Source organism: Chenopodium album, chromosome 2, assembly GCF_948465745.1.
Source record: "Chenopodium album chromosome 2, dcCheAlbu1.1, whole genome shotgun sequence".
Lineage (NCBI taxonomy): Eukaryota > Viridiplantae > Streptophyta > Magnoliopsida > Caryophyllales > Amaranthaceae > Chenopodium > Chenopodium album.
In genome coordinates this window covers 81,931,923-81,957,881 of record NC_137835.1, presented here as the reverse complement: position 1 = coordinate 81,957,881, position 25,959 = coordinate 81,931,923, and the positions used below count along the sequence as shown (strand labels likewise).

Here is a 25,959-nt window from a genome sequence, read left to right as displayed (position 1 = left end):
GGAGGTTTCGGGGTACGGTGTCGAAAAGTCTTGAAATTATAGGGGATATATCTCGGGGTCATATAATGCCGTTTGGATCCATATATGATTATTATTTGTTGTCATAAATGTTTGTGGTAGGCTTGAGTTAATGAAATCGGTGCAAGTTGTAAACCAGTAAATTGGATGTTTAAAAGCAATTTGGATGGTTCTAACAACCCAATTGGACTCTCAGAGGGTAATAGGGACCATGGTAAACATTTCACCAATTTTTATTTACGAGCGAAAAAAAGTCAAAAAAAAATTCCAAAAGTGAAGTCTAATATTCACGCTTTTTAAGAAATTTTTGAAGTTTCGGGGCCCATTGGCGAAAAGACTCGAGATTTTAGGGGATACATCTCGGGGTCATATAATGTCGTTTGGAACCAGGTATAATCATTATATGTTGTCATAAATGTTCGTGGTAGGCTTGAATTTATGATGAAATCGGTGTAAGTTGTAAATCGGTAAATTGGTTGGTTCTACCTCCCCAATTGGACTCCCGTAGGGTATTAGGGAACATGGTAAATATTTCGGCAATTTTTATTTTCGGGCGAAAAAAGTAAAAAAATTAAATAATTGAAGTCTAGTATCCACGCTTTTTGAGAAATTTTGGATTCTTCGGGGCCCGTTGTCTAAAAGTCTTGAAATTCTAGGGAATACATCTCGTGGTCATATAATGTCGTTTGGACCCATATATGATCATTATTTATTGTCATAAATTTTCGTAGTATGCTTGAGTTAATGAAATCGGTGCAAGTTGTAAACCACTAAATTGGTCGTTTGAAGGAAAATTGGATGGTTCCACACACCAAATTGGACTCCCGGGGGGTATTAGGGACTATGGTAAACATTTCGGCAATTTTTATTTCCGTGAGAAAAAAAGTCAAAAAATTCCAAAATTGAAGGCTAATATCCATTTTTTTTAGAAATTTCGATGGTTTCGGGTCGCGATGTCGAAAATAAATAAGATTTTTAAGATACATCTCAGTGTCATATAATGTCGTTTGGAACCATAAGTGATCAACTGATCATTATATGTTGTAAAAAATGTTCTTGGTAGGATTGAGTGAATGAAATTAGTACAAGTTGTAAATCGGTAAATTGGCCGTTTAAAGGCAAATTGGATGATTCCACCCACCCAATTGGACTCCCGGAGGGTATTAGGACCATGGTAAAAATTTCGAAAATTTTTCATTTTCGGGCGAATAAAAGTAAAAAAATTCCAAAATTGAAGGCTAAGATTCACGTTTTTGAGAAATTTTGCAAGTTTCGACACCCGATGTCGAAAAGTCTATAAATTTTAGGGGATACATTTCACGGTCATATAATTCTGTTTGGATGCATTTATGATAATTATATGTTGTCATAAAAGTTCGTGGTAGGCTTGATTTAAAGAAATCGGTGCAAATTGTAAACCGGTAAATTGGCCGTTTAAAGGCAAATTGGATAGTTAACCCCACCCAATTGGAGTCACTGAGGATATTAGGAACCATGGTAAAAATTTCGGTAATTTTTATTTGCAGGCGAAAAAAATTAAAAAAAATTCAAAAATTGAAGGCTAATATCCACGTTTTTTGAGAAATTTTGGAGGTTTCAGGTCACGGTGTCGAAAAGCCTTGAGATTTTAGGGAATACATATCGGAGTCATATAATAACGTTTGGAACCATATATGATCATTATATGTTGTCATAAAATTTCTTGGTATGCTTGAGTTAATGAAATCGGTGTAAGTTGTAAATCGGTAAATTGATCGTTTAAAGGCAAATTGGATGGTTCCACTCACCCAATTGGACTCTCCAAGGGTATTAGTGACCATGGTAAAAATTTCGGCAATTTTTATATCTAGGTGAAAAAAAAGTCAAAAAATTCCAAAATTGCTTTTTGAGAAATTTCGACGGTTTCGGGGCCCGGTGTCGAAAAGGCTTGAGATTTTAGGGGATACATCTCGGGGTCATATAATGTCGTTTGGAACCATATATGATCATTATATGTTGTCATAAATGTTCATGGTAGCCTTGAGTTAATGAAATCGGTGAAAGTTGTAAACCGGTAAATCGGTCGTTTAAAGGCAAAGTGAATTGTTCTACCCAGCCAATTAGATTACCGGTGGGTATTAGGGACCATGGTAAACATTTCGGCAAATTTTTTTTCAGGGTGAAAAAAAATCAAAAAATTCCAAAACTGAAGACTTATATCCACGCTTTTTGAGAAATTTTGGAGGTTTCGGATAGAGCTGTCAATTCTAGTAAACTGGTCGGGTTTGGGTCAGTAAGGGTAGGTCGGGTAAATTCGGGTCAGGTCAATTCGGATTAATTCTATAACCTATGCGGGTCGGGTTTGGGTTGAGCCATGCTTTAGTCGGGTCACGTCTGGTCATACTGTAAGAGTTTATAGGTACTACGCAGCGGAAAAACATGAATCATATTCAATCAAGTACCAATCCCAAGAATCACATGCATAACACACAAGACACATAATCATACCTTTGACGCGTGAATTCCACGAAGCTATTCGACAGGCAAATCAGGGAGAGAATAGAGCCCCAAACGTTGCTCCTCTACTTAGTCCACGAGATTCGAACGAGTCGTCCACCAATACTAGATTGGTCGAGTGATTGAGGAAAACCGAGATCACCATCTTTACGGACAACCGACCACCGCACGAACCACCACCACCACCACGACACACCACCGGCGCCTAGGAGGAGGAGAGAGCCGTGAGAGAGAGAGAGGACTTTGAGAGGGTTGGGTTTCGTGTTTGCTAATTAGGGTTTGATCACACTGATCAGTTAATTGCTTACATCTGCAAACCTAGGCACCTAGCCTATTTATAATCTCATTATAATTAGACTAGGGCACGAAGCCCAAAACCACTTCTAATCCACTACATGGCCGGCCACCTAGAGTGATGAGGCCCATGATGGGCCTCGTCCTCTAATGCTCGATCTAGCCCCTTTGTGTGACCTTATAGGATCCGTCCAATTGGGCTTTGGGCTATTTTACTAGTCCAAAGATCGTTAGTACCTCTAGCTATGGCAAAACGACGACCCAAATGTACGAACTTAATTATCTCCATAATTTGATCCATTTATATATCAAGTAATTGCACACGACGAAGACATAACTCCTTCACATACTTCTTATTGGGTTTGGGTCGGGTTAATAACAAGTCGGGTTACATTCGGTTCGAGTGAACAATAGGTCGGGTTTAATTCGGGTTTTCACGGGTTAAAATGGGTTAGGGTAATTCTCGGGTTCGAGTCGAGTTCGGTTCAAGTCAATAATTTGTGGGTTATAATCAGGTCGGGTCATTCTCGGGTTTGAGTCGGGTGCGGTTCAAGTTAATAATTCGCGAGTTATAATCAGGTCGGGTCATTTTCAAGTCGGGTCATTCTCGGGTTCAAGTCGATTTCGGTTCAAGTCAATAATTTGCGGATTATAATCAGATTGGGTCATTTTCAAGTCGGGTCATTCTCGGATTCAAGTCGGGTTATATTCAAGTCTATAATTTGCAGGTTACAATCAGGTCGGGTCATTTCCAAGTGAGGTCATATTCGGGTTCAACTAACTATAAATAGATAATTATCATTTTTATCAAGCTAATTATTTCCTTTAACTATAATATACAGTATATGGCAATATACTAGGGAACTATAGTCTATAATTTAGGAAGATAGTTATCTCCTTTGACCATACAACAAATATATACTATAATTAACTCTTAAATTTGAGGATGATGCTCCTTTCTTTTGCTAGCCTGGTCTGACTTGGTCTCCCTAGACAAAATGCTTTGATCAACAATAATAAGGTGGTCTAAATTGCATTTAAGGTGATTTGAAATCGGGTCAGGAAAAATTAGGGTTGAATTTAGGTCGGGTCAATAACAAATCGTGTTGATTTCGAGTCGGGTTAGTAACAGATCATGTTGATTTTTTGGGTCGGGTTAGTAACAGGTCTGGTAAAATTTGGGTCGGGTCAATAACAAGTCGGGTTGAATTTGGGTCAGGTCAATAACAAGTCGGGTTGATTTCGAGTCGGGTTTGTAACAGGTTGGGTTAAATTCGGGACGGGTTAGGAATGGGTCGGGTTGAATTCAGGTTAGGTTAGTAACAAGTCGGGTTAAATTCGAGTTTTGACGAGTTAAAACGGGTTTGGGTCAATTTGGGTTAAGTCGGGTTCAGTTCAGGTCAATAATTTACGGGTTAAATTCGGGTCGGGTCATCTCCACGTCAGTTCATGTTTGGGTTCGAGTCTCACATATTCTTGTTTACTCGGGTTTAGGGTTGTTTTTCAGGTCGGGTTTGGGTCACCATTTTTTCGGGTTCAGATGGGTTGGTTAATAATCGGGTTTGAGTCGGTATTTCGAGTCGGGTCAACTTTTGACAGCTCTATCGCCATATAGTTTTTGGGGTGGAACCTATTTTGGTCTTGTGAAGTGGCGTGGCCCTCTCTTGATTTGCAAGAAATATAGTGACGTGTGTAAAGTTATTAATCAATAAGTATGAAGCTTTAAATGATGCAATTAAATTTTTTTTTTTTTTTGAGTATTTTAGGGGTTACTAGGGCCTATTCACTTCAAATTAATTTCATTTCATTTCAATTCAGCTCCTAATTTCTTCTCTCATAAAATGTTCATTTCAACTCTATTTAGTTCAGCTCAGATCAGTTCAGCACAATTCATTAAATATTAACAGGCCCTTAGTCACTGTTTTAGGGATTACTTGTATCAAAGGAAGATATACATTGAATGGCAATAATGATGGTTAACAATTAAAGATTATCTTGATTTGGAAAAAAGTTGAGTGGGAAACGAGTATAAAAGGCTGTACATTGAACAATTGAAGAAAAAGGCCGAAATTTAAGCCTTTTGGTCTTTTGGATGTCTCATGGACAATTGTGGTCACTGGCCCATTCTAACTCTACGCACACCATTTGTAATTTTCCCGAAAATTATATTTGATCACTAATTTCTCTGTAATTTTTATGTAATTTTGAAAATATATTTGATATTCTAATGATATGTTTGTATTATTGCAAATATTATGCAGAGTATAATTTTTCATTATTGAGAATCCTTAACCACTTTGCAATAATCATCTAAAAAAAAACTCCATGATACGGAGTATATTATTAATGATTTCCACATGTGATTATATCTTACCATATTTTGTACACATAATACATTAATACGTCATCAACATTAGAAATTCTAGAGTGTTATGTATCTTACTTGTACCATATTTGTTAATTATTGTAACAAAAAAATTCTAAAATCTTACAAGTAATTGGAACATAAAATTTGGTAAATAATTTTCAATCTTTACACAATTACACATTATATGTCAAATTAGTATTCAAAATTACACATCACAAAATTTACGAGTAATTTTCAAGATAGTACATTACATAATACTTGTATTTATAATTAAGATGTGATTGTCCGTTCAATTAACAAAGAGTTAATTAAAATAAATTAATTAATCTTACATAAAATCCGACATTAACTTATAATAATAAGGTGTCACCCCCTAATTTCCAACCTGACCATGTGCACCACATGATTCCCAAAATTCTCTCCTCTTTCCATAATTCCATTAAATTTACACTATATAATCACCCTCAAATCTACTTAATTTCTTCTCCATAAATTTTCTCCTAATTTCTTTAATTTCCTCAAATCACTTTCTAACCCAAATGATCACAACAAGTACTAGTAGTAGTAGTTCATCAACTACTACACTTGTTTTCTCCCTTTGCTTAGTAACATACTTCTTTTCCTCCTACTCTACCGAGGCAGGATCAGCCTCGGCTCTACGGACCGTCATACTCGCCCTCACCGGGCTCTCCCTAGTGTCGATATGCTTGATCGTGGTGGCGCGTACCACGATGGTTGCTTGGATCACTGTCCTTGTGTTATTAGCCTTCTCAGGGAAGCGTAGACGTGTTTTGGTACATGATGGGAGGAAGATCACTACTGATGTTGCAATGAACTTGATTAAAGTCATGTTTAAAGAACACCAATTTCTTACTGTTATATGTGCTGCCGTTGTAAGTCTTTTGACCATGGCTCAAGTAACAAGCAGAGTCTAAATAATTTTATACAAGCTATTAACAGGAAAATATAAAGCAAGTTTGATATTATAGGACAACTATGCTTTTTATATGTAACTATGAGTTTTGTCATATAGAAAAAGATACATAATTTTTACAATGTATATTGATTGAATTTTGATTTAGAGAATCTTAACTCCTTGGCAAGACCGTACAGTTTATAATTCTACTCATCCTGATTTTTCGAGTCGTACTTATACTAATATTTAAAATAGAAACTTTTTGTTTGTTGTAGATAATTTGTAGCGTCTGTATTTGAAAATTATTGCACATAATATAAAACGGAGATATGATTGTCAAACTACGCACATTTAGAACTTGCATAGTAGCACCAAGATGATCTGAGGTCCAATGCAGGTGCGGATCAGGCCATTAAGGTTGTTCCTAGACAAATCTAAGTAGATTAGATAACCCTATGAGGCCTTGTCATAAACGCTTATGTTGACTAAACGAAGATAACATTGCACTTTTGGAACTAAAAAAATGGTAAGTATGAGTGAGGGCCAAGGGACATCACTTAAGTGTGTGGGGCGGTGATGCTAATGCCAAAGTGTGAAGGCACACCACTACATATGAGGCACGTGTACAAGGGTAAGACATAAAACGATAGAGTACATTTCATCCTTACAAAAACATCTATTTTTGACAATTGAGGATATGTCTTAATTTGACTTTGGGCCAGGAAGCAAGACCAAGCCAAGGCAAATCACCTTATGACGTAATAGCGACATGTGGGTTAATGTATACTAGGAACCCCAAGAAATACCCCGATGCATAATCTTGCTAGGTCGAAAAAATGTTCTCTTAATGTCAAAGTTGAAGACTATACACGAAATCAAATCATTTTCAAGGAGTTTAGAATAAAGGGGTGGTAAGAGGGATGTATCCCAAGATCAAAATTTTGTTTAAAACCATCTACCGATCATATAAAGCTAAGGCTTGAAGTTGCCATAAATTATGAAAGGAGGCGTGTATGTTACATACGTAAACAACTACATACACACATTAATGGAAAAGTGAATGATTCCAATCACTCAATAGGCCTCTTATAGTCTCATGAGATCTATGAAAATCAACATATCTTCTCTTTTTTTTCCAAGTCCAATAAAGTCAAAAATTATCCACAAACTAAAGAAATCCACGCTTTCTTACCAATTTTGGTTCATGTAGGTGTTTGTTACTCAGCACACCATTAGTCCATTATTGACTTAGGATGGTTGCCATTTTTTGATGGATAAGTGTCCATAACAAATCAAACTTCATCACATGGTTTGCAACAAATCCAACAATAGCCATTATTGTGTGTGGGAAGAAAGGGTTGTTTGCATTAGTGATAGGAGGCATTGTTTACATGCCTCTCAGTCTATCACCAATGAAACATGTACATTGTTACGTGCTCGATTGGCTGTTCATATAAGCTTTCTATGCAATTAATAAATTTCCATATCTAATTGCCTTTAATAAACATCAATATTACATATACTCTTAATTTATGTGGAAATTACTAGACCCTGGGAATGAATATGGAAGATAATTGTGCACCCGAAAACATGTGCTACATCTCTTACCTTACCTTGACAGGAAACTAATCTCATATTTAAGCACTACTGATTAATGGGAGGGATTTTAGACTATGGTTGAAAAAAATAACTGCTGACAGAATGCTGCTCTCTGCCTCAACTCTTCTGAGTCTTCCTTTTCTTCTTTTTGTTTCAACTTTGATGACTTTGAGCTGCATTGCCACAATAAAATAGTAATAACACTACAGTTAGCTGTGCCGAATGTGACTTGCATCAATATTACACTAACAGTTGATCCGAGGGATAGCAATTCAGACTCAGAAAATGTTTGCTTCATGCAATTAAATAGACCACATATATTATATCCTCCTATTAGCCACAGCAGAGCCAGAGATGTATGTTTTCAAGACCGATGTAGCTAGGAATCATATAAGCATACATACTACAGTTGTAAACTTGCAGAGCATTGCAGTTCATGATATAAGATGACAACCATCAATTTCTTTGTTGTTTCTTTATTCTTTTGATCCTCATTAGTTCCTACTTTGACAGTTAGTACTAGTATATGTCTTGCATTATTTTATAGGAGTATTTTCTAGGTCTAATTGCTAATAGAATGGCTTCTTCAAGGCATAACTATTTCAACAAAAAGAATGCCCAAAGCCGAACTCCCACAACCTGAGAGACGAGAAGATCAGAAGACACCTCAGAAGCAATGAAACACATTCTCTGAGATGGCCTCATTTTAACCTATATGAACATTTAGAGTGAATAAATGGCAAAACATTTTGGAAACTTGATTGTGCGGTAAGCCAGTAAGTTGTCATAAAAGTGAAAACCCCAAAACATGACATTGAAGTCTTATCACATGATAACATAATAGGAACGAGAAAATGGCAGCATATTAATCAAGCAAGTGAGCAATAATAGACACCCTTGCTGGCCCAAGTATATAAACTAGAGTAAAGTATGTACCTTTCTTTCTCTGGGATGGATGGGAGATCATCAATAGAACACGTATCTTGAGATTGATCATCCTTAGTTTCTGAATATGGTACATTAAACAAAAATGGAGACAGAAGTGGATCGGATGTTAAAGCATTCACATTTTCGGTGCCACCTTTTGCACTCAAGCAACCAGCCATTCTTCCAGCATAGAAGTTCCAGAATCCTGACTTATGAGACCATCTCCGAGTCTGTAAATCAGTGATATATATTAGAAAACAGAACTAATGTAGAAGAAATATGATCAACAATCAAAATTTTCAAACAAGTGAACACTAATAAGCTGAATAAAACTCATTTAATACCTTGATAGAACTCATATGATGCGTTTTAAAATGCCCGACAACATCTTTTCCCAGATTCAGTGCACACACAGGGCAAACCTGAAATCATAGGTATGGGATAGGTAACAAAGTAAAGAAGTGGTATTATTAACTTACTTTTGTAGCATTGCACCTGCATATTCAAGACTTAGTGCCTCATAGCAGATCACATATATCCAGAAATTATATCGAAGATAGAGTAGAATCAGCTGAAGTGCCACAAGCTTCTTATGCAGCTCAATTTATCAAAAACTATAATAGATACATGTAGACATATAGTGGTGCTAGGAATATCTCTTAAGATCATGAACCTAATTCAATTCAATGGAATCTATAATTCATCCTTAAAATAAAGGACATATTGCATGTTTTAGGCAGAATCATAGTGAACAGAAGAGTTCAACATGTTTGATTGTTTGGTACCTTGAACCGTATGACAAATGAGAGTGAACATTGGAACTCAAAACCTAACTAGATAATATGAGCAATGAGACATTCACAAAGTAGTCATATAAGCAATGTAGCTCAAAATCACACTATAATGATTCTTGCTGAATGCTGAGCATTTCCAAAATCCAAAATGACATCACAACACAAACATTGTCTGCCAACATAAATCTTCACTCATCATCATGTATAAAGGATATGAGTAATAGACAAGGATAAACATACACATACCGCATTCTTGACATCAAAGCAGTGTTCTCCTTGTAGATGATCACAAAGTGTAGTGAGTTCGATATCGATATAACAGAATGGACATGTGAAATAAGCCCTTGCATCATCCTTTACTTCTGAATCATCCAGCACTAATCTATTTCCTGTAAATTGGAAACACTATGAATCATTTCTTATACTTAGTATGAATATTTTTCGGCAAGGGGACAACCAACTTTACAAGTAGGACCATAACAAAACCACCCAAAAAGTTTGTTTTTAAACATCTGACCCCTCTTTCCTCCAATCAATCTTTCTCCATGTTGGCCGCTTAAAGGCAAGTTCTTTGAGTAATTTAAGTACAAATAACTCAATTTCACTTACATTACATCTTCTAAATTATGCGATTTAACATAATCCACAAAATATTAGTATAATTAAGGATAAAACACAATCCTTAAAAGAGGGGAAGAATTAAAATGAAGCATTAAAAAAGAGAGTATGGTTAACAATCTTAACATTAACAAAAACAATTTACAAAATTTGATAAGTGAGAAAATCCATCTTAATAGAATTTCTAAAACAGACTCAATTATTAGCCAAAAAAAAAAACACTACAGTAATACAATAGCCAGATTTTGCATAATTTCTATAGATTTTCTGGAACACACTAATTATACACAATTTACAAGTAAATCTAACAAATTGCAATCCCAAATTATGCAATAAAGCAATATAATTTCTAGACCCACTAAGTTACTCTTAGCAAGTTCAAACCCAAAAAATTGATAGAATTTCTTAATAAACTAATCACAACTACAAAGGAAGCAAATTTTACAAATAATAATCCCAATTTGTAAAAAAAAATCAATAAAAACCCACTAATTATACTACTAACAAACAAGATAAACAAATCATAATCCCAAAATTTGCAAAAGTTCAAGCTAAAAAAATAAGAACCTGAGCTGAGATGGGAGGAGAAATGCCTAGAAGAATGAACTTTTGATGCCCATGAATCCATATCCATTGCTGCTTCTGCTTCTGCTTCTACTTCACCAGGAAAATGTGTCAGCATTTATGAATCAAAAATCAGTGAAAACTTCAATAATTTGGGATTTTTAAGGAGAGAATTTAGAAAAAAAAAAAAAAAGAGAAATTAGAAAGATAAAGAGAGGAAAAACCTTGTATTTTTGTTAAGTCTTTAAGCAGATGATGATGATGCATAAGTATGTCCTTTTTCTCTCTCCTTTCTTCAACTGCTGCTGCTGCTGCTGCTGTTCTGAGTCACTCACTCTTTGGTTCTTGATCTCTTTTTCAATTGCTTTCTTTTTCATTCTCCTTTTGACTCTTATAATAACAAATACTTACCAAAAATTAAAAAATAAAATTAAAAGTTGTGACACGTAATTTCTCCGTTTCTTAATGCATTACGGAGTACTCCATACTCGCAACACTTGAATTGTCATATTTACGAGTTATCAATGCATAATTTTAATTATTACTCTATATTATTTGCAATTCTTAACTCCGCCAGTGGGTTTCCCGCTGCCGGTCCCAAGCCTGGATAAAGGAGGAGGGTTACGGTAGGCCAGTGACAGCCAGTATAAAACTTCGTCACATCCCATGACATGAGCCAAACAGATATTTTCGTGGGGGCGTTCCCTACTCAGCGACGCGCTGCACTTCCTAGACCCGGGTGTAGTGATAAGTATGCAAGGGTTGCTAGGTCGTCGCCCAGAAGCGACGCGCCACATTGCCCGAGTGTGGTGTCAAATGAGCAAGGGCGTGCCATTGGGGCGTTCCCTACTGAGCGACGCGCTGCACTTCCCAGACCCGGGTGCAGTGATAAGTATGTAAGGGTTGCTAGGTCGTCGCCCAGAAGCGACGCGCCATATTGCCCAATTGTGGTGTCAAATAATCAAGGGCTTGGAGTTGGGATCAGGAGGGAGCGTGGGAGAAAAGAATTTAGTTTGCGGATTGGTTCTTGGAATGTGGGGTCTCTTACGGGAAAATCAGCAGAATTGGTAGAAGTAATGAAAAGACGACGCGTGAACATCATGTGCCTCCAAGAGACAAGATGGACAGGAGAAGGAGCTCGAGGCTTGGTTTTGGGGTATAAGGTATGGTATGTTGGGCAAGAAACGAGCCACAGAACAAGGAATGGTGGAGCTAGGAACGGAGTTGGTGTGGTTCTCGATGAGAGGTTGGCAAAAGAGGTGATCGAGGTCTATCGGAAGAACGATAGGTTGATAAGGCTGAAGTTGCTATGTGGCAAGGAGATTGTGAATGTTATCAGTGCTTATGCTCCCCAAGTGGGTTTAGATGCAGAAGAGAAACGACAATTTTGGGAGGACCTAGACGAGGTGGTGCAGGGTGTCCACCACTCAGAGAAGTTATATATTGGAGGGGATCTAAATGGGCACGTTGGGGCGAGCCGAGATGGCTATGAGAGTGTCCATGGAGGCTTTGGGTATGGGCAGAGGGACGCCGGTGGTGAAGCTATTATGGATTTTGCCCAATCATATGATTTAATTTTGGCTAATACTTGGTTTAAGAAGAGGGATTCACACTTGATAACTTTTCGGAATGGAGCAAATGCAACTCAAATAGACTTCCTGCTCACAAGGAGCATAGATAGACAAAGTTGCATAAACTGTAAGGTTATCCCAGGGGAGAGTGTGGTCACCCAACACCGGCTATTGGTAATGACTATTCGTCTGAAAGAGAAGGCGAAGAAAAAAGTTAGACAAGAAGAACCAAGGATAAGATGGTGGACCCTAAGGGATGCAAAAGCTAAGGTTTTTACAGAAAAGGTAATTGAAGAAGCGGATTGGGATGGAGAGGTGGATCCGGACATGACTTGGGTACGAATGAAGAACTGTTTCCTAAGAGTGGCCAAAGAGGTCTTAGGGGAAGTAAGGGGAAGAACTTCGGTACAGAGAGATACTTCATGGTGGAATGAAGAGGTGAAAGCAGTAATTAAGCAAAAAAGGGAATGCTATCAAGCCTTAGGAAAATGTAGGAGTGATGAAACCTTTGCAGCGTATAAGGAGGCTAAGAGTAAGGCAAAGGCAGCTGTTCGCCAAGCAAAAGAAAAGGCATATCAGGAGGTTTATGAAAAGCTTGATTCCAAGGAGGGAGAAAGGATCATTTATAAGATGGCAAAGAGAAGACAAGAGGCAAGGAAGGATATTGGCATGGTGAAGTGTGTCAAAGATAAGAACCAAATGGTCCTAGTGCAAGAGGAGGGCATCAAGGACAGGTGGAAGGGGTACTTCGATGAATTATTTAATGGAAGTAATGGAGTTGTGATAGGAGATACCTCTATGAGTGATGAAGAAATCAACATGGAGTATGTGCGAAGGATTAGGAGAGTAGAGGTGGAGATTGCACTGAGGAAGATGAAACCTAAGAAGGCGGTTGGCCCTGATGGGGTACCGATAGAGGTGTGGAGGTGTTTGGGTAAGATTGGTATTGATTGGTTAACAAACCTTTTCAACAAGATATGGACGGCTACAAGGATCCCACAAGATTGGAGGAAGAGCACCTTGGTCCCGGTTTATAAAAACAAAGGAGACGCTCAAGATTGTTCTAACTATCGAGGAATTAAGCTTATGAGCCATACTATGAAGTTGTGGGAAAGGGTGATTGAACAAAGGTTGAGGGCATGCACAAGCATTTCAGATAACCAATTTGGTTTTATGCCTGGGAGATCTACTATGGAGGCAATCCATTTGATAAGACAAATGATGGAGTTTTATAGGGTAAAGAAGAAAGATCTTCATATGGTCTTTATTGATTTAGAGAAGGCATATGACAAGGTGCCAAGAGAGATACTTTGGTGGGCAATGTTGAAGAAAGGTATCCCACGAAGGTATGTAGACCTAGTTAAGGATATGTATCGGGATGTGTCAACAAATGTGAGGACATGCGGAGGGTTGACAAAAGATTTCCCTATTACAATCGGATTGCATCAAGGGTCTGCATTAAGCCCTTTTCTTTTTGCAACGGTTCTAGATGAATTAACTAGACCAATTCAAGATGAGGTTCCATGGTGTATGCTGTTCGCAGATGATATCGTTTTGGTGGATGAGACTAAGGATGGGGTTAATGCCAAGTTGGAGCAATGGAGGCAAAGGTTGGAATCTAGAGGGTTTAAGCTAAGTCGGAGTAAGACTGAATATTTGGTATGTCGTTTTGGCACTCAGAGGGGGACAAGCAATGAAGTGGTGAGTTTGGATGGAAAGGATTTGACCATGAGTGAATGTTTTAAGTACCTAGGGTCGATCATCCAGAAGAATGGTGACATTGATCAAGACGTGACCCACAGGATTAAGTCAGGGTGGCTTAAATGGAGAGCGGCCACGGGAGTGTTATGCGACCGCAGCATTCCCTTAAAGTTGAAGGGAAAATTCTACAGGACTGCCATAAGACCAGTGTTGCTCTATGGTACAGAATGTTGGGCTTCTAAGAAAGAGCATATTAAAAAGATGGAGGTTACGGAAATGCGCATGTTAAGGTGGATGTGTGGAAACACTTTAAGAGATAGAATCAGAAATGAGGTTATTCGCAAGAAAGTAGGTGTGGCGGGCATTGTAGATAAATTAAGGGAAAATCGTCTGCGTTGGTTTGGACATGTAAGACGGAGACCCGAGGGTGCACCGGTGCGAAGAGTGGAAGAGTGGGACCATGGAGGGATTAAACGAGGAAGAGGGAGACCAAAGATGACTTGGTTGGAAGGAGTGAGGAAGGATATGAAGTGCATGGATTTACGTGAGGATGAAGTTTTGGATCGTAAGGGATGGAGGAGAAAGATTTATGTTGATGACTACACGGAATAATCAAATTTGGTTCATGTTAGCCGACCCCACTTTTGGGATTAAGGCTTTGATTGATTGATTGATTGATTGATATTATTTGCAATTCTTGATAAATACAAAGTTGATATTTTAATAGTATACTTATATAATACAATTAAATTAACCTGAGGTTATAATACAAAGTTAATAATTGCAATCCAAAATTTTCAAAATTTCAATATTTTCTCCATTTTATTACTAGTTAATACGGAGTACATTTTAATTTGGACATTACTAAAATACAAAGTAAATCACGTCAATTTTTTATAGTTTTTATTTATTGATAATTAAAATTATAAATTATGGAGTACTAAGGGTCTGTTCTCATACGATTATTTTCAGTTCAATTCAGTTCAGTTCATTTCAGCTCCTAATTTCCTTCTCTTATAAACAGTTAGTTCAGTCTATGAGAACAAGCCCTAAATTATTGATGTTTAAAACATACTCATACAAAGTATATTAACAAATAGTCGCTGGCTGAGAGTGATGGATAGCTCAAGTGGTTAGAGCTTCCTTCCCGATTCCAGGAGATCCTGAGATCGATTCTCACCCCCGCCCTTGTGGCTCTCTAAACACCAAAAAAAAAAAACAAATAGTCGCTGGCTTAAATGAACATGTCAATACAAAGTAGTTACTTGTAAAAGAAAAAAAAAAATAATACTCCCTTTGTTATTTTTATAAGCTAGAGTTGGAATTTTTCATTAGAATAATTTTTTCATAATTTTAATTAATCTTTAATAAAAATATTAATGGTCAAAGTTATATCTCCATAATTTAATTCAAGCTTATACGAAGTACAGTACATAAAACAAAGGGAGTAATAGAGTATGGGAAAGCTTTTACTTTCCACCGGAAAACAACAAAATGGTGAAAAGGTTTCTATGGATAATTGACACGTGGAATAATTTAATTAAATTGGAGGAAAGAAAAGAGAAAAAATAAAATAAAGAAGTGATATGATGTCATTGGCTTATATTAAATGCAGGCGCCCAATCAGAACTCAAGCAGTCCATGTCACTCACTCTGTGCTTTTGTCACGTTTCTTTCATCCTTTTTCACTATTTCTTCTCTTACTTTCCAATTTTCCATACTTCCTACTTTCCTTACTTCTTCAACTTGGAAAGTTGTTTACCCCATTTTGAGTTGATGATAATTAATATCCCATTATTATTTACACACTTATATTCATCATACTCCGTTTATAGTTTGGGTCTGTTCTGAGCTGAATTGAACTTTTTGGAGCTGAACTGAATTGAACCGAACAAAATATTTTATGAGAAAAGAAAATTAAGAATTGAACTGAAAATAAGCTGAACAGAACAAGCTCTTCGTATGCATAAGTTTGACCTATACAAAGTACATGTTTAAAAAATACAGTACTCTGTATTAAAAGTTGATATAATGGAACTTCGTAATGTATTAACACCTATTTATAAACATATTTCAAGATAATATTTATTTTTAATACAATGCTAATAAATTATGGGCAAAGTTAATTAACAAACAACTAGTAAAAAAAGTCTCACGCATCAATTACTCTCAGATGGATGGAATATAAGCTCACTTAATTTATTATTTGTTTGGTTGTATACTTGTTCATAGTTTGTAAGGTTGTAATCAAAATTCAGATTGGATCAGACCAAGCCTAAGTATTAAAGTCCATGTTTAAACACTCAAAATAGTGTTTGGCTTGTTAGACTTTTTATACATTACAAATGTACTTTTAGGATTTTTGAAATTTGAAACCCGTACATTTTCGAAACATACCGGATCAAAACATTAATACTCATCTATAAAATTATAAAGTGGTATTATAATAACTCGGAGATTTAAAAAGGTCATAAAATTTTCATGTGTTCTCCTTATGTTCGTCTACTAGTATCTTAAATTTATCTTTCTAAAATTCTTTTAATCGCACATATCTACTGCAAATGAGTAGAGCATAGAAAAATTACTTGAAGAGGTAATACATGAATTTGTACAAAACATTTCATATATAATCTCTAATAATCAAGAAATAAAGTTTATGCAACATATTCTTCAACACATATACATATACCCATTAAAAGTTGCTTTAATAAGATTGGGACATTTTGCTTGTCATGCACGTTCAAGGGAAAAAGAGAATCTTAGTACTGTTTTTCTTTTCTGAATGGAAACTCAAAGACAAGATGAAGTTCACACTTTTTGCGTCTCAATTAATTGTACTTAAATAGTCTGTTACCTAATTAATCTTGATTAAAGTTGAATCGTGTTCGCCTAAGAAAAGGAATTTCAATATATAATTCCATTTAAACAGAAAAGGGTTTTGAATATTTTATGTCTAATTAAACTTTTTATACCATTCAAGAAATTAAAGCAAGACAAATTAAGACAGGTGCATATGCTAATTGTCCACCACAGTCCACAGGTTTGCAATTAAGCGAGTCGCAATATTTTAGTTCGCAATGGTTGACTCACTTTAAAGCAAGCATACAACATTGAATAATCAAAAATCCATTTTTATACATAGAAAGAAAATGATAGAATAAAAAGTGAACAAAAATATTTGTTATGTACAAGTCCGAAACCTCCAAAATTTCTCAAAAAACATGGATATTAGCCTTTAATTTTGGAATTTTTTCGATTTTTTTTCACCCGGAAATAAAAATTTGCGAAATGTTTACCATGGACCCTAATACCCTCCGGGAGTCCAATTGGTTGGGTGAAACCATCTAATATGCCTTTAAACGACCGATTTATCGGTTTACAACTTGCACCAATTTCATTAACTCAAGCTGACCACGAATATTTATAACAATATATAATGATCATATATGGATCCAAACGGCATTATATGACCTTGAGATGTATCCCCTAAAATCTCAATTCTTTTCGATACCAGGCCCTGAAATATACGAAATTTCTCAAAAAAACGTGGATAAGACTTCAATTTTGGATTTTTTTGACTTTTTTCCGCCCGGAAATAAAAATTGCCGAAATGTTTATCATGGACCCTAATACCCTCCGGGCATCCAATTGACTGGGTGGAACCATCAAATTTGCCTTTAAACGACCAATTTACCGGTTTAAGACTTGCACCGATTTCATCAACTCAAGTTTACCACAAACATTTATGACAACATATAATGATCATATATATATGGATCCAAACTGCATTATATGACCCCGAAATGTATCCCCTAAAATCTTAATGCTTTTCGACAACGGGCCCCGAAATATTCGAAATTTCTCAAAAAGTGTGGATAATTAGCCTTCAATTTTGGAATTTTTTAACTTTGTTTCGCCCGAAAATAAAAATTGCCGAAAAGTTTACCATGGTCCATAATACCCTCCCGGAGTCCAATTGTGAAAGTGAAACCATCCAATTTGTCTTTAAACGACCAATTTACTGATTTACAACTTGTACAGATTTTATTAATTCAAGTCTACCACGAACATTTATGACAACAAATAATGATCATACATGATTCCAAAACGGCATTATATGACCCCGAGATGTATCCCCTAATATCTTAATGTTTTTCGACAATGGGCCCCGAAACATCCAAAATTTATAAAAAAGCGTGGATATTAGCCTTCAATTTTGGAAATTTTTTATTTTTTGTTCACCCGGAAATAAAAAATGACGAAATATTTACCATGGTCCCTAATATCCTTCGGGATTCCCATTGGGTGGGTGGAACTATCCAATTTGCCTTTAAATGGCCAATTTACCGGTTTACAACTTGCACCGATTTCATTATAACTCCATCCTACCACGAACATTTATGACAACATATAATGATCATAAATGGTTCAAAACTACATTATATGACCCCAAGATATATTCCCTAAAATCTCAAGTCTTTTTGACACCGGGCTCCGAAACCTCCAAAATTTCTCAAAAAGCGTGGATATCAGCCTTCAATTTTGGAATTTTCGACTTTTTTTGCATGTAAATAAAAATTGCCGAAATGTTTACCATGGTCTCCAATACCCTTCGGGGGTCCAATTAGGTGGGTGGAACCATCCAATTTGCCTTTAAACGGCCAATTTACCGGTTTACAACATGCACCGATCCGATTTCATCAACTCAAGCCTACCACCAACATCTATGACAACATATAATGATAATATATGTTTCCAAATGGCATTATATGACCCCAAGATGTATTCCCTAAATTTTCAAGACTTTGCGACATCAGGTCCCGAAACCTCCAAAATTTTTCGAAAAGCGTGGACATTAGCCTTTAGTTTAGGAAATTTTTGACTTTTTTTTGCCAGAAAATTAAAATTGCTGAAATGTTTACCATGGTCCCTAATACCCTCCGGTAGTCCAATTGGGTGGGGAGAACCATCCAATTTGCCTTTAAACGGCCAATTTACTGGTTTACAACTTGCACCGATTTCATTAACTCAAGCCTACCACAAACATTTATGAAAAAAAATAGTGATCATATATGGTTCCAAACGGCATTATATGACCCCGAGATGTATTCCCTAGAATCTCAAGGCTTTTCGATACCGGGCCCCGAAACCTCCAAAATTTCACAAAAACGTGGATATTAGCCTTTAATTTTGGAATTTTAAACATTTTTTTCGCCCGGAAATAATAATTGCCGAAATGTCTACCATGGTCCCTTATACACTTCGGGAGTCCAATTGAGTGGGTGGAACTATCCAATTTGCCTTTAAACTAACGGTCTATTTACCAGTTTATAACTTGCACCGATTTCATTACCTCAAGCCTACCACGAACATTTATGACAACAAATAATGATCATATATGGTTCCAAATACATTAAATGACCATGAGATGTATCCCCTAAAATTTCAAGTCTTTTCGACACCGGGCCCCGAATTCTCCAAAATTTCTTAAAAAAGCGTGGATATTAGCCTTTAATTTTGAATTTTTTTGACTTTTTTTTCGCACGGAAATAAAAATTGCCGAAATGTTTACCATGGTCCCTATTTCCGTTCGGGATTCCCATTGGGTGGGTGGAACCATCCAATTTGTCTTTAAACGACCAATTTACCAGTTTACAACTTGCATCGATTTCATTAAATCAAGCCTACCACGAACATTTATGACAAAAAATAATAATCATATATGGTTCCAAACAGCATTATATGATCCCGAAATGTATCCCCTAAAATTTCAAGACTTTTCGACACCGGGCCCCGTAACCTCCAAAATTTCTTTAAAAACGTGGATATTAGTCTTCAATTTTGGAATTTTTTGACTTTTTTCCGCCCGGAAATAAAAATTGCCGAAATGTTTATCATGGACCCTAATACCCTTCGGGCATCCAATTGACTGGGTGGAACCATCCAATTTGCCTTTAAACGACCAATTTACCGGTTTACAACTTGCACTGATTTCATTAATTAAAGCCTACCATGAACATTTATGACAACAAATAATGATCATATATGGTTCCAAACGGCATTATATGACCCCGAGGTGTATCCTATAGAATTACAAGACTTTTCGACACCGGGCCCGAAATCCTCCAAAATTTCTCAAAAAGCGTGGATATTAGTCTTCAATTTTGGAATTTTTGACTATTTTTCGCCCGAAAATAAAAATTGCCGAAATGTTTACCATGGTCCCTAATACCCTCCGAGAGTCCAATTAGGTGTGTGGAACCATTCAATTTGCTTTTAAACGACCAATTTGCCGGTTTACAACTACTTGTACCGATTTAACGGTTTACAACGGCCAGTTTAATTAACTTGCACCGAACCCAACTTGAACTGAAATTGACCCAAACCCGTTTTAACCCTTCAAAACCCGAATTTAACCCGACCCGACCGTTCCTAACCTTACCCGAATTTAACCCAACCTGTTACAAACCCGACTTGTTATTGATCTGACCCTAATTCAACCCGACTTGTTTTTGACCCGACCCGAATTTTACCATACCTATTACTTACTCAACCCAAAAATTCAACACGATCTGTTACTAACCCGACTCGAAATTAACACGACTTGTTATTGACCCAATCTAAATTCAACCCAAATTGTTCTTGACCCGATTTCAAATCACCTTAAATGCAATTTAGACCACCTTATTATTGTTGATCAAAGCATTTTTTCTTGGGAGACCAAGTCGGTCCAGGCCAACAAAAGAAAGGAGCATCATCTTCAAATTTAAGAGTTAAATATAGTATATATTTGTTGTATGGTCAAAGAAGATAATTATCTTCCTAAATTATATTATAGACTATAGTTCCCTAGTATATTGCCATATATATTATAGTCAAAGGAAATAAGTAGCTTGATAAAAATGATAATTATCTATTTATAGTTAGTTGAACCCGAATATGACTTGACTTGGAAATGACCCGACCTGATTGTAACCTGCAAATTATTGACTTGAACATAACCCGACTTGAATCCGAGAATGAACCGACTTGAAAATGACCCGACCTGATTATAACCCGCAAATTATTGACTTGAACCGAACCCGACTTGAACCCAAAAATGACTCGACTTGAAAATGACCCGACCTGATTATAACCCACAAATTATTGACTTAAACCGAACTCGACTCAAATCAGAGAATGACTTGACCTAATTATTGATTCTAACCCGCAAGTTTTCCCTTCAATAATAAAATTCGGTTTACAACCCTCTATCTACCCATCTAAAAATAATTACTTCGTATAACCGTATATATAATATGGAGTGCTTATCGATTTGTGACCGAAAGTTTAGTCATCAATTTAATACTATTTTTAACCCAACCTAATGAAACGATGTCATATCTTTGTCTTATAAAATTAAACTAGAGCATGCAATAGCGGCCAACAAAATGATAAAGTTGATCGGGAAAAGACATAACCTATTCTTAATTCTAAAATAATGGGAAATGGAGGCCAATTAGCCGTTGAATGAATCCCACGATAATTATCATAATATATGGTCAAGATTTGTATATTAATGATACCAATCATAAATTAATAGTCAATCATGAAACTTTATAATAGACGTATTAGCAATTACGTGAAAATATAGATTAGGCATGCTAATTGTTTTTTTCCCTTAGAAAACACTTATTATTTTCAAAAGAACCCCTTGAAATAATGAACCCTATAATAGATAATAGTAACAACTAACAAGATTTAAATACTGTATGTGATACGAGTAGTAGCTGCCACGCAAAATTAGCATAAATTATACTTTAACTAAAGACTTTTTCTATTCATAAATCTTCGTTACCTACCCTAGGCAATAGACATCTTAAATTCCTCTTATACCTTTCCAAAATAAAACCGTTTTTTATTCTTATTATAAATTTAACTCATGCACATAAAATACTACTCTCTTTTAATAATAATAATAATAATAATAGTAGTAGTAATAATAATAATAATAATAATAATAATAATAATAATAATAATAATAATAATAATAATTCGACGGAATAGGAAATCAATACTTTTTAATGTTGTTTACTTTTTAATGTTGTTAATAGTGTTGCTTGTCTTGCCACAATATCATTTATGTGTAACAATTTATCATTTTATTGTCAATATAAGCAATTAATTTTCTAATGTAAAATCATCTCTATGTAAAAATAATACCCTTGACAACAAAATAATCACAATCAGAGAAGAAGTAAATTAAATCGCCAAATTTTGGGAAAAACAAAAAATGAAATACTTTAAAATTTGAGATCATTTTTGCCATTCATGGTAGAACTGTATAATAAGGGAAAATTTGCACATAGATGTGTAGCAAACGAGTGAACGAGGTGTATAAAAATGCTTGTACTACAAAAACATGCTAGTAAGTAGAAATAGCAAAAGATTTCAAAAGTATAATAAATAAACTACAAAAACACCAAAATACATGAAGACAATGCAATGGAAACCCCACTTATACGTACATGACCAAATTGTCCAAATTGGTTTCAATATTATGGTTGCACCACATTAAGCCCTTTTATTGCAATCCTTAAAAATTACTTGAAAATTGAAATCTGATTAGATGAGGCGACACATAAATAATATATGATATTTATATTTTATGGGTAATTTTCCTCAATTTAATATGTTGAAATAGAGTGCAAGAAAGAGAAGGACCAAGTTTTCCGTGGCAAAAAATAAGAAAACAACACAAAGCAAGAACTTTGCTATAAAACCATTGTAAACATCTTGTTTATTGATGATTCAATCCCATTAAATCAATATTCAGAGTAAAATAGACCTAAATCCGGAAAAATTAGGTAGGAAACCTAAAATGTTAACAACCAAATATAATACTCCGCCTATTTAATTATTATGTCCGAAAACAAAATCGCTATTAAATTGTAAGACCAAAATCAAAATCTGAAATTCCTAGCCAAAAACATACACAAACAATGAAACATCAAATGAAATAGAAGTTGTAGTATATCATATGCTTCTATGGCTTGGTTGATTCTAATGGCCGCTTATTAACCTGTTTAAATAACACCAAACTTTCCACATAACTAAAAACTATATAACTTGAAGACCTTGAGTAAGTTTTTGCAAGATCTCTTACCCTTTCTCTTCTAACATCGTATGATTTTATTCCTTTCCCATCAACAGCAAACAATAATTCACCATTGGTCTTGAAATGCAAGAGCTTATCGAATTGCAATGTAAATGTGTAACATTTGCTCCATGATTTTGACACACCGTACTCTCCCATCACCCATATATCATTCCGGAGTTGATAATGAGCACAAAATACGGCAAGTGATCGTCCTAACACCGTTGGAAACTTCTCCTTTGGTTCATCATCAGTTTTTAAGGCCTTAGGTAGATCAAAATACTTGAACACTTCATTTTCAACATCAAATGAAACTATATGTGAATCTTTTTCCTTGAACCATGAATCAGCATCATTTGTAACATTTGGTCCGAAGTTTATCCAATGTATCGCGCCATTTAGAAAAACTTGTTGCCCAGCACTCCAATAAGGTGGAGGACTAACACCAAGGTTGCTACTCCAAGAATTGGTACCAAGTGTATACACTTGTACTAAGCCCGGGATGGTAGCACGATAGCGCTCCCCAAAATAGTACTTGATCTCGGCATGAGGATATATTATTGCTATGACCTTGTAATCATTGCGAGAGGCATCATACCCGAAACCAAGCACAAAATAAGTAGCCTCTTTCATAGCTTCTAACATCGGATTAGGAAGACTAAGCGTGCTATTTATGGAAGGGTTCCACAATATAATTTCACGAAATCCCCTTGATTTTCCCTTCTTTACCAAAAGTAGCCCATTTATGTAACTGATCATTTCATAAGCTCCTTCAAAATGATCATATAAACATTGAAGTTCCGTGACCTTCCTAAAGGTATCACCACGGCGTACCAAGATTCGTTCATCTCTTAGCCAACTCCTAGCAGGGCGATACAAAACCAACAAGTGACATACCTCGGAATTGTTCTTGTAATTTTGAAGATGGGTAGAAACAAACTCCGGACCATCAATCAAAGACCGCCACAGCTTGGATACGGACCTGTACTTGAGGAGGTCGCGTACTGGCAGCTTTGAAAGTACTTCTTCAACGAGTATGTCTTCAGGCAAACCATCAGCTTCAGTCTTAGGCCTTTTCCTAGCTGTCTTTCCACCCACAACCAACTCACATATAGAAGAAACATCAGTGATCTTATTAAAAAGACGTTTCCTATCAGCCCTGTCGAATTTATACTTGGCAGCATAATAAGATGCTATCGCATATAACCATGCATCGCTGTGCAACGCGACCATAGACAACCAGTCGTGTTTTGTCATGCTGTCCCTTACAAAGTTGATCCCTAATCTTGGCTCAGGAAGGTCTGAAGAAGGAGGAGGTAAGTTGACCTCCCATTGTTGGTTAGGGAAGGCATACAAACATAGATTCAGATTATTAGGATCACACAAATGATAGAATTCATCGACATCCTTAGTCAAAGCTTTGATCATCCCTGCTCTTCTACCTTTAAAATCCTGAATAACATCTTCCACCGTTCGAGGATTCGACATCTACAACAATTGAAAACGAATGAGGAATCAACAAAAAACGATTATCCTTTTCATCAGGTTATTTAGGGGCAGAAATTTTCGAAGATTAAATTTCTTGATTAATCAAATTATAGAACTTTTAAGGGTTGAAATAGCTAGGGATAGAAAGAGATGAGTGGAATTTAATTAAAGCATGATTAAGGATAATGGGGGTTATGGACGAGTATTGATTGGCTAAACAAGTGAAATGTCAGAAAGTTAGAGGTGAGTAGATGTTATTTTTGACTATTGTTTTATGACTTTATGTAAGTTTCATGTATTTTTCTTATTATATACACTTTGATGTGATTTCCAAGTACCTTCCTTAATCATATTTTATATTCCTATAGCATATTGTGTGAAATTTCTAACTTGAACTAATTGCAATAAAGAAATTCCTTTCGAGACATTGACATCAACCCCCAAGCCTATGCCTTCCTCACAAACAAGAAAAGTATATATTCGGAAAGGAGAAGAGCCATTTTTGTTTAATACAGCCCGAATACTCGAACCGGTGTACTCTTTCCACCTTTACCAAGTCAGAAGCAACTATCTTAACTCCTAAGCAAGAATAGAAGAGCCCTTTGAAGTTGTAAAGTGTATGCCTTGCCCATACCATTCTCTAGTTGCATATATTATCATTATCAGTATGACACTATTACGTGAAAAACAAGTTATTCTGATTTAATTAATCAGGATCGGTTCATATTTTGTTGATGAAATATTCAAAATCAACTTAGTTCAATTCAATTTTAATGAATAACTTCATATATTGATCTACTACACTACCTATCAATTATTTAATCAACTATCATGCGCGAATAGTTTATAAATCTTTCTACATATTTGTTATGAAGAAAAACTGTAAGGTAAAAAGAAGCTGAGGTTACCTGATAAGTGGGGAGGTTCGTGTTCCTTCTAGTTCAAGATTTACATGGTGACCTGCAGCTGAAATTACCGTGAGATTAATTAACCAAGTCGTTTCAAATTCATTAAGTTGTAACCACTTAAGTTATGTAGCAAATTACTTGATTATTAAAACAACACAGTGTACAAGACAAAAATAATCTTGCCTTTGTGCAAAACTATAGAAAATGATTTGTACATGTTCTAGATGATGTAAATTTGTATGTTTTTCACATTGAGTAGAACAATACATGTTTACAACCAAATATAAGCAGTTTTCCTTAATAATTGTACAATTGTACCAGTAAGTAATGGCATCACGAATACACGGGAACTATTGTGTACTCCGCATTACACATTACTGTCACAATCTATTCAGAGTAACATCCAAAACCCAGATAAAAAACAGAAGGGATTCTTTATATGAGACATCTTATGATGCCTACATATATACAATACAATGCCAAGCTACAGCAATATAGTACATAAGTCTGGCGTACAGAAACATCAGTTAGAAACTAATAATGACCGGGGATTGAAATAGA

The 25,959-nt window shown here is 35.8% G+C and overlaps 2 protein-coding genes across 5 annotated transcripts; both read right to left on the bottom strand.

The window, feature by feature from the left end:
• Window positions 1–7,562: 7,562 nt before the first annotated feature.
• LOC145589948 (protein DEHYDRATION-INDUCED 19 homolog 5-like) lies at window positions 7,563–10,970 on the bottom strand. 4 transcript variants are annotated; one of them, XM_081646688.1, is made up of 6 exons: window positions 10,819–10,970; window positions 10,598–10,678; window positions 9,659–9,801; window positions 8,963–9,040; window positions 8,628–8,848; window positions 7,563–7,864 (listed from the first exon to the last, which is right to left on the bottom strand). In XM_081646688.1, exons 1-6 carry the CDS (start codon window positions 10,859–10,861, stop codon window positions 7,759–7,761), a joined length of 672 nt encoding a protein of 223 aa, XP_081502814.1. In that variant the 5' UTR covers window positions 10,862–10,970; the 3' UTR covers window positions 7,563–7,758. The 4 variants fall into 4 exon arrangements, with proteins under 4 accessions (XP_081502814.1, XP_081502808.1, XP_081502800.1 ...); XM_081646682.1 differs by having other exon boundaries at window positions 10,598–10,681; window positions 10,819–10,963; XM_081646674.1 differs by having other exon boundaries at window positions 10,598–10,684; window positions 10,819–10,961.
• An 11,690-nt stretch (window positions 10,971–22,660) lies between these two features.
• LOC145589940 (uncharacterized) lies at window positions 22,661–24,742 on the bottom strand. The gene has a single exon (XM_081646657.1). The coding sequence runs from the start codon at window positions 24,488–24,490 to the stop codon at window positions 22,892–22,894; it is 1,599 nt and encodes a 532-aa protein (XP_081502783.1). The 5' UTR covers window positions 24,491–24,742; the 3' UTR covers window positions 22,661–22,891.
• Between the last annotated feature and the right edge of the window lie 1,217 nt (window positions 24,743–25,959).

Coding starts and splice junctions, on each gene's coding strand:
- LOC145589948 (XM_081646668.1), bottom strand. CDS start 10,861: ATGCATCATCATCATCTGCTTAAAGACTTAACAAAAATACAAG. Junction 9,802..10,597: donor CTCCTCCCATCTCAGCTCAG/GTTCTTATTTTT, acceptor TCCAATTTACAG/GAAATAGATTAGTGCTGGAT. Junction 9,041..9,658: donor GCTTTGATGTCAAGAATGCG/GTATGTGTATGT, acceptor CTATGATTTCAG/GTTTGCCCTGTGTGTGCACT.
- LOC145589940 (XM_081646657.1), bottom strand. CDS start 24,490: ATGTCGAATCCTCGAACGGTGGAAGATGTTATTCAGGATTTTAAAGGT.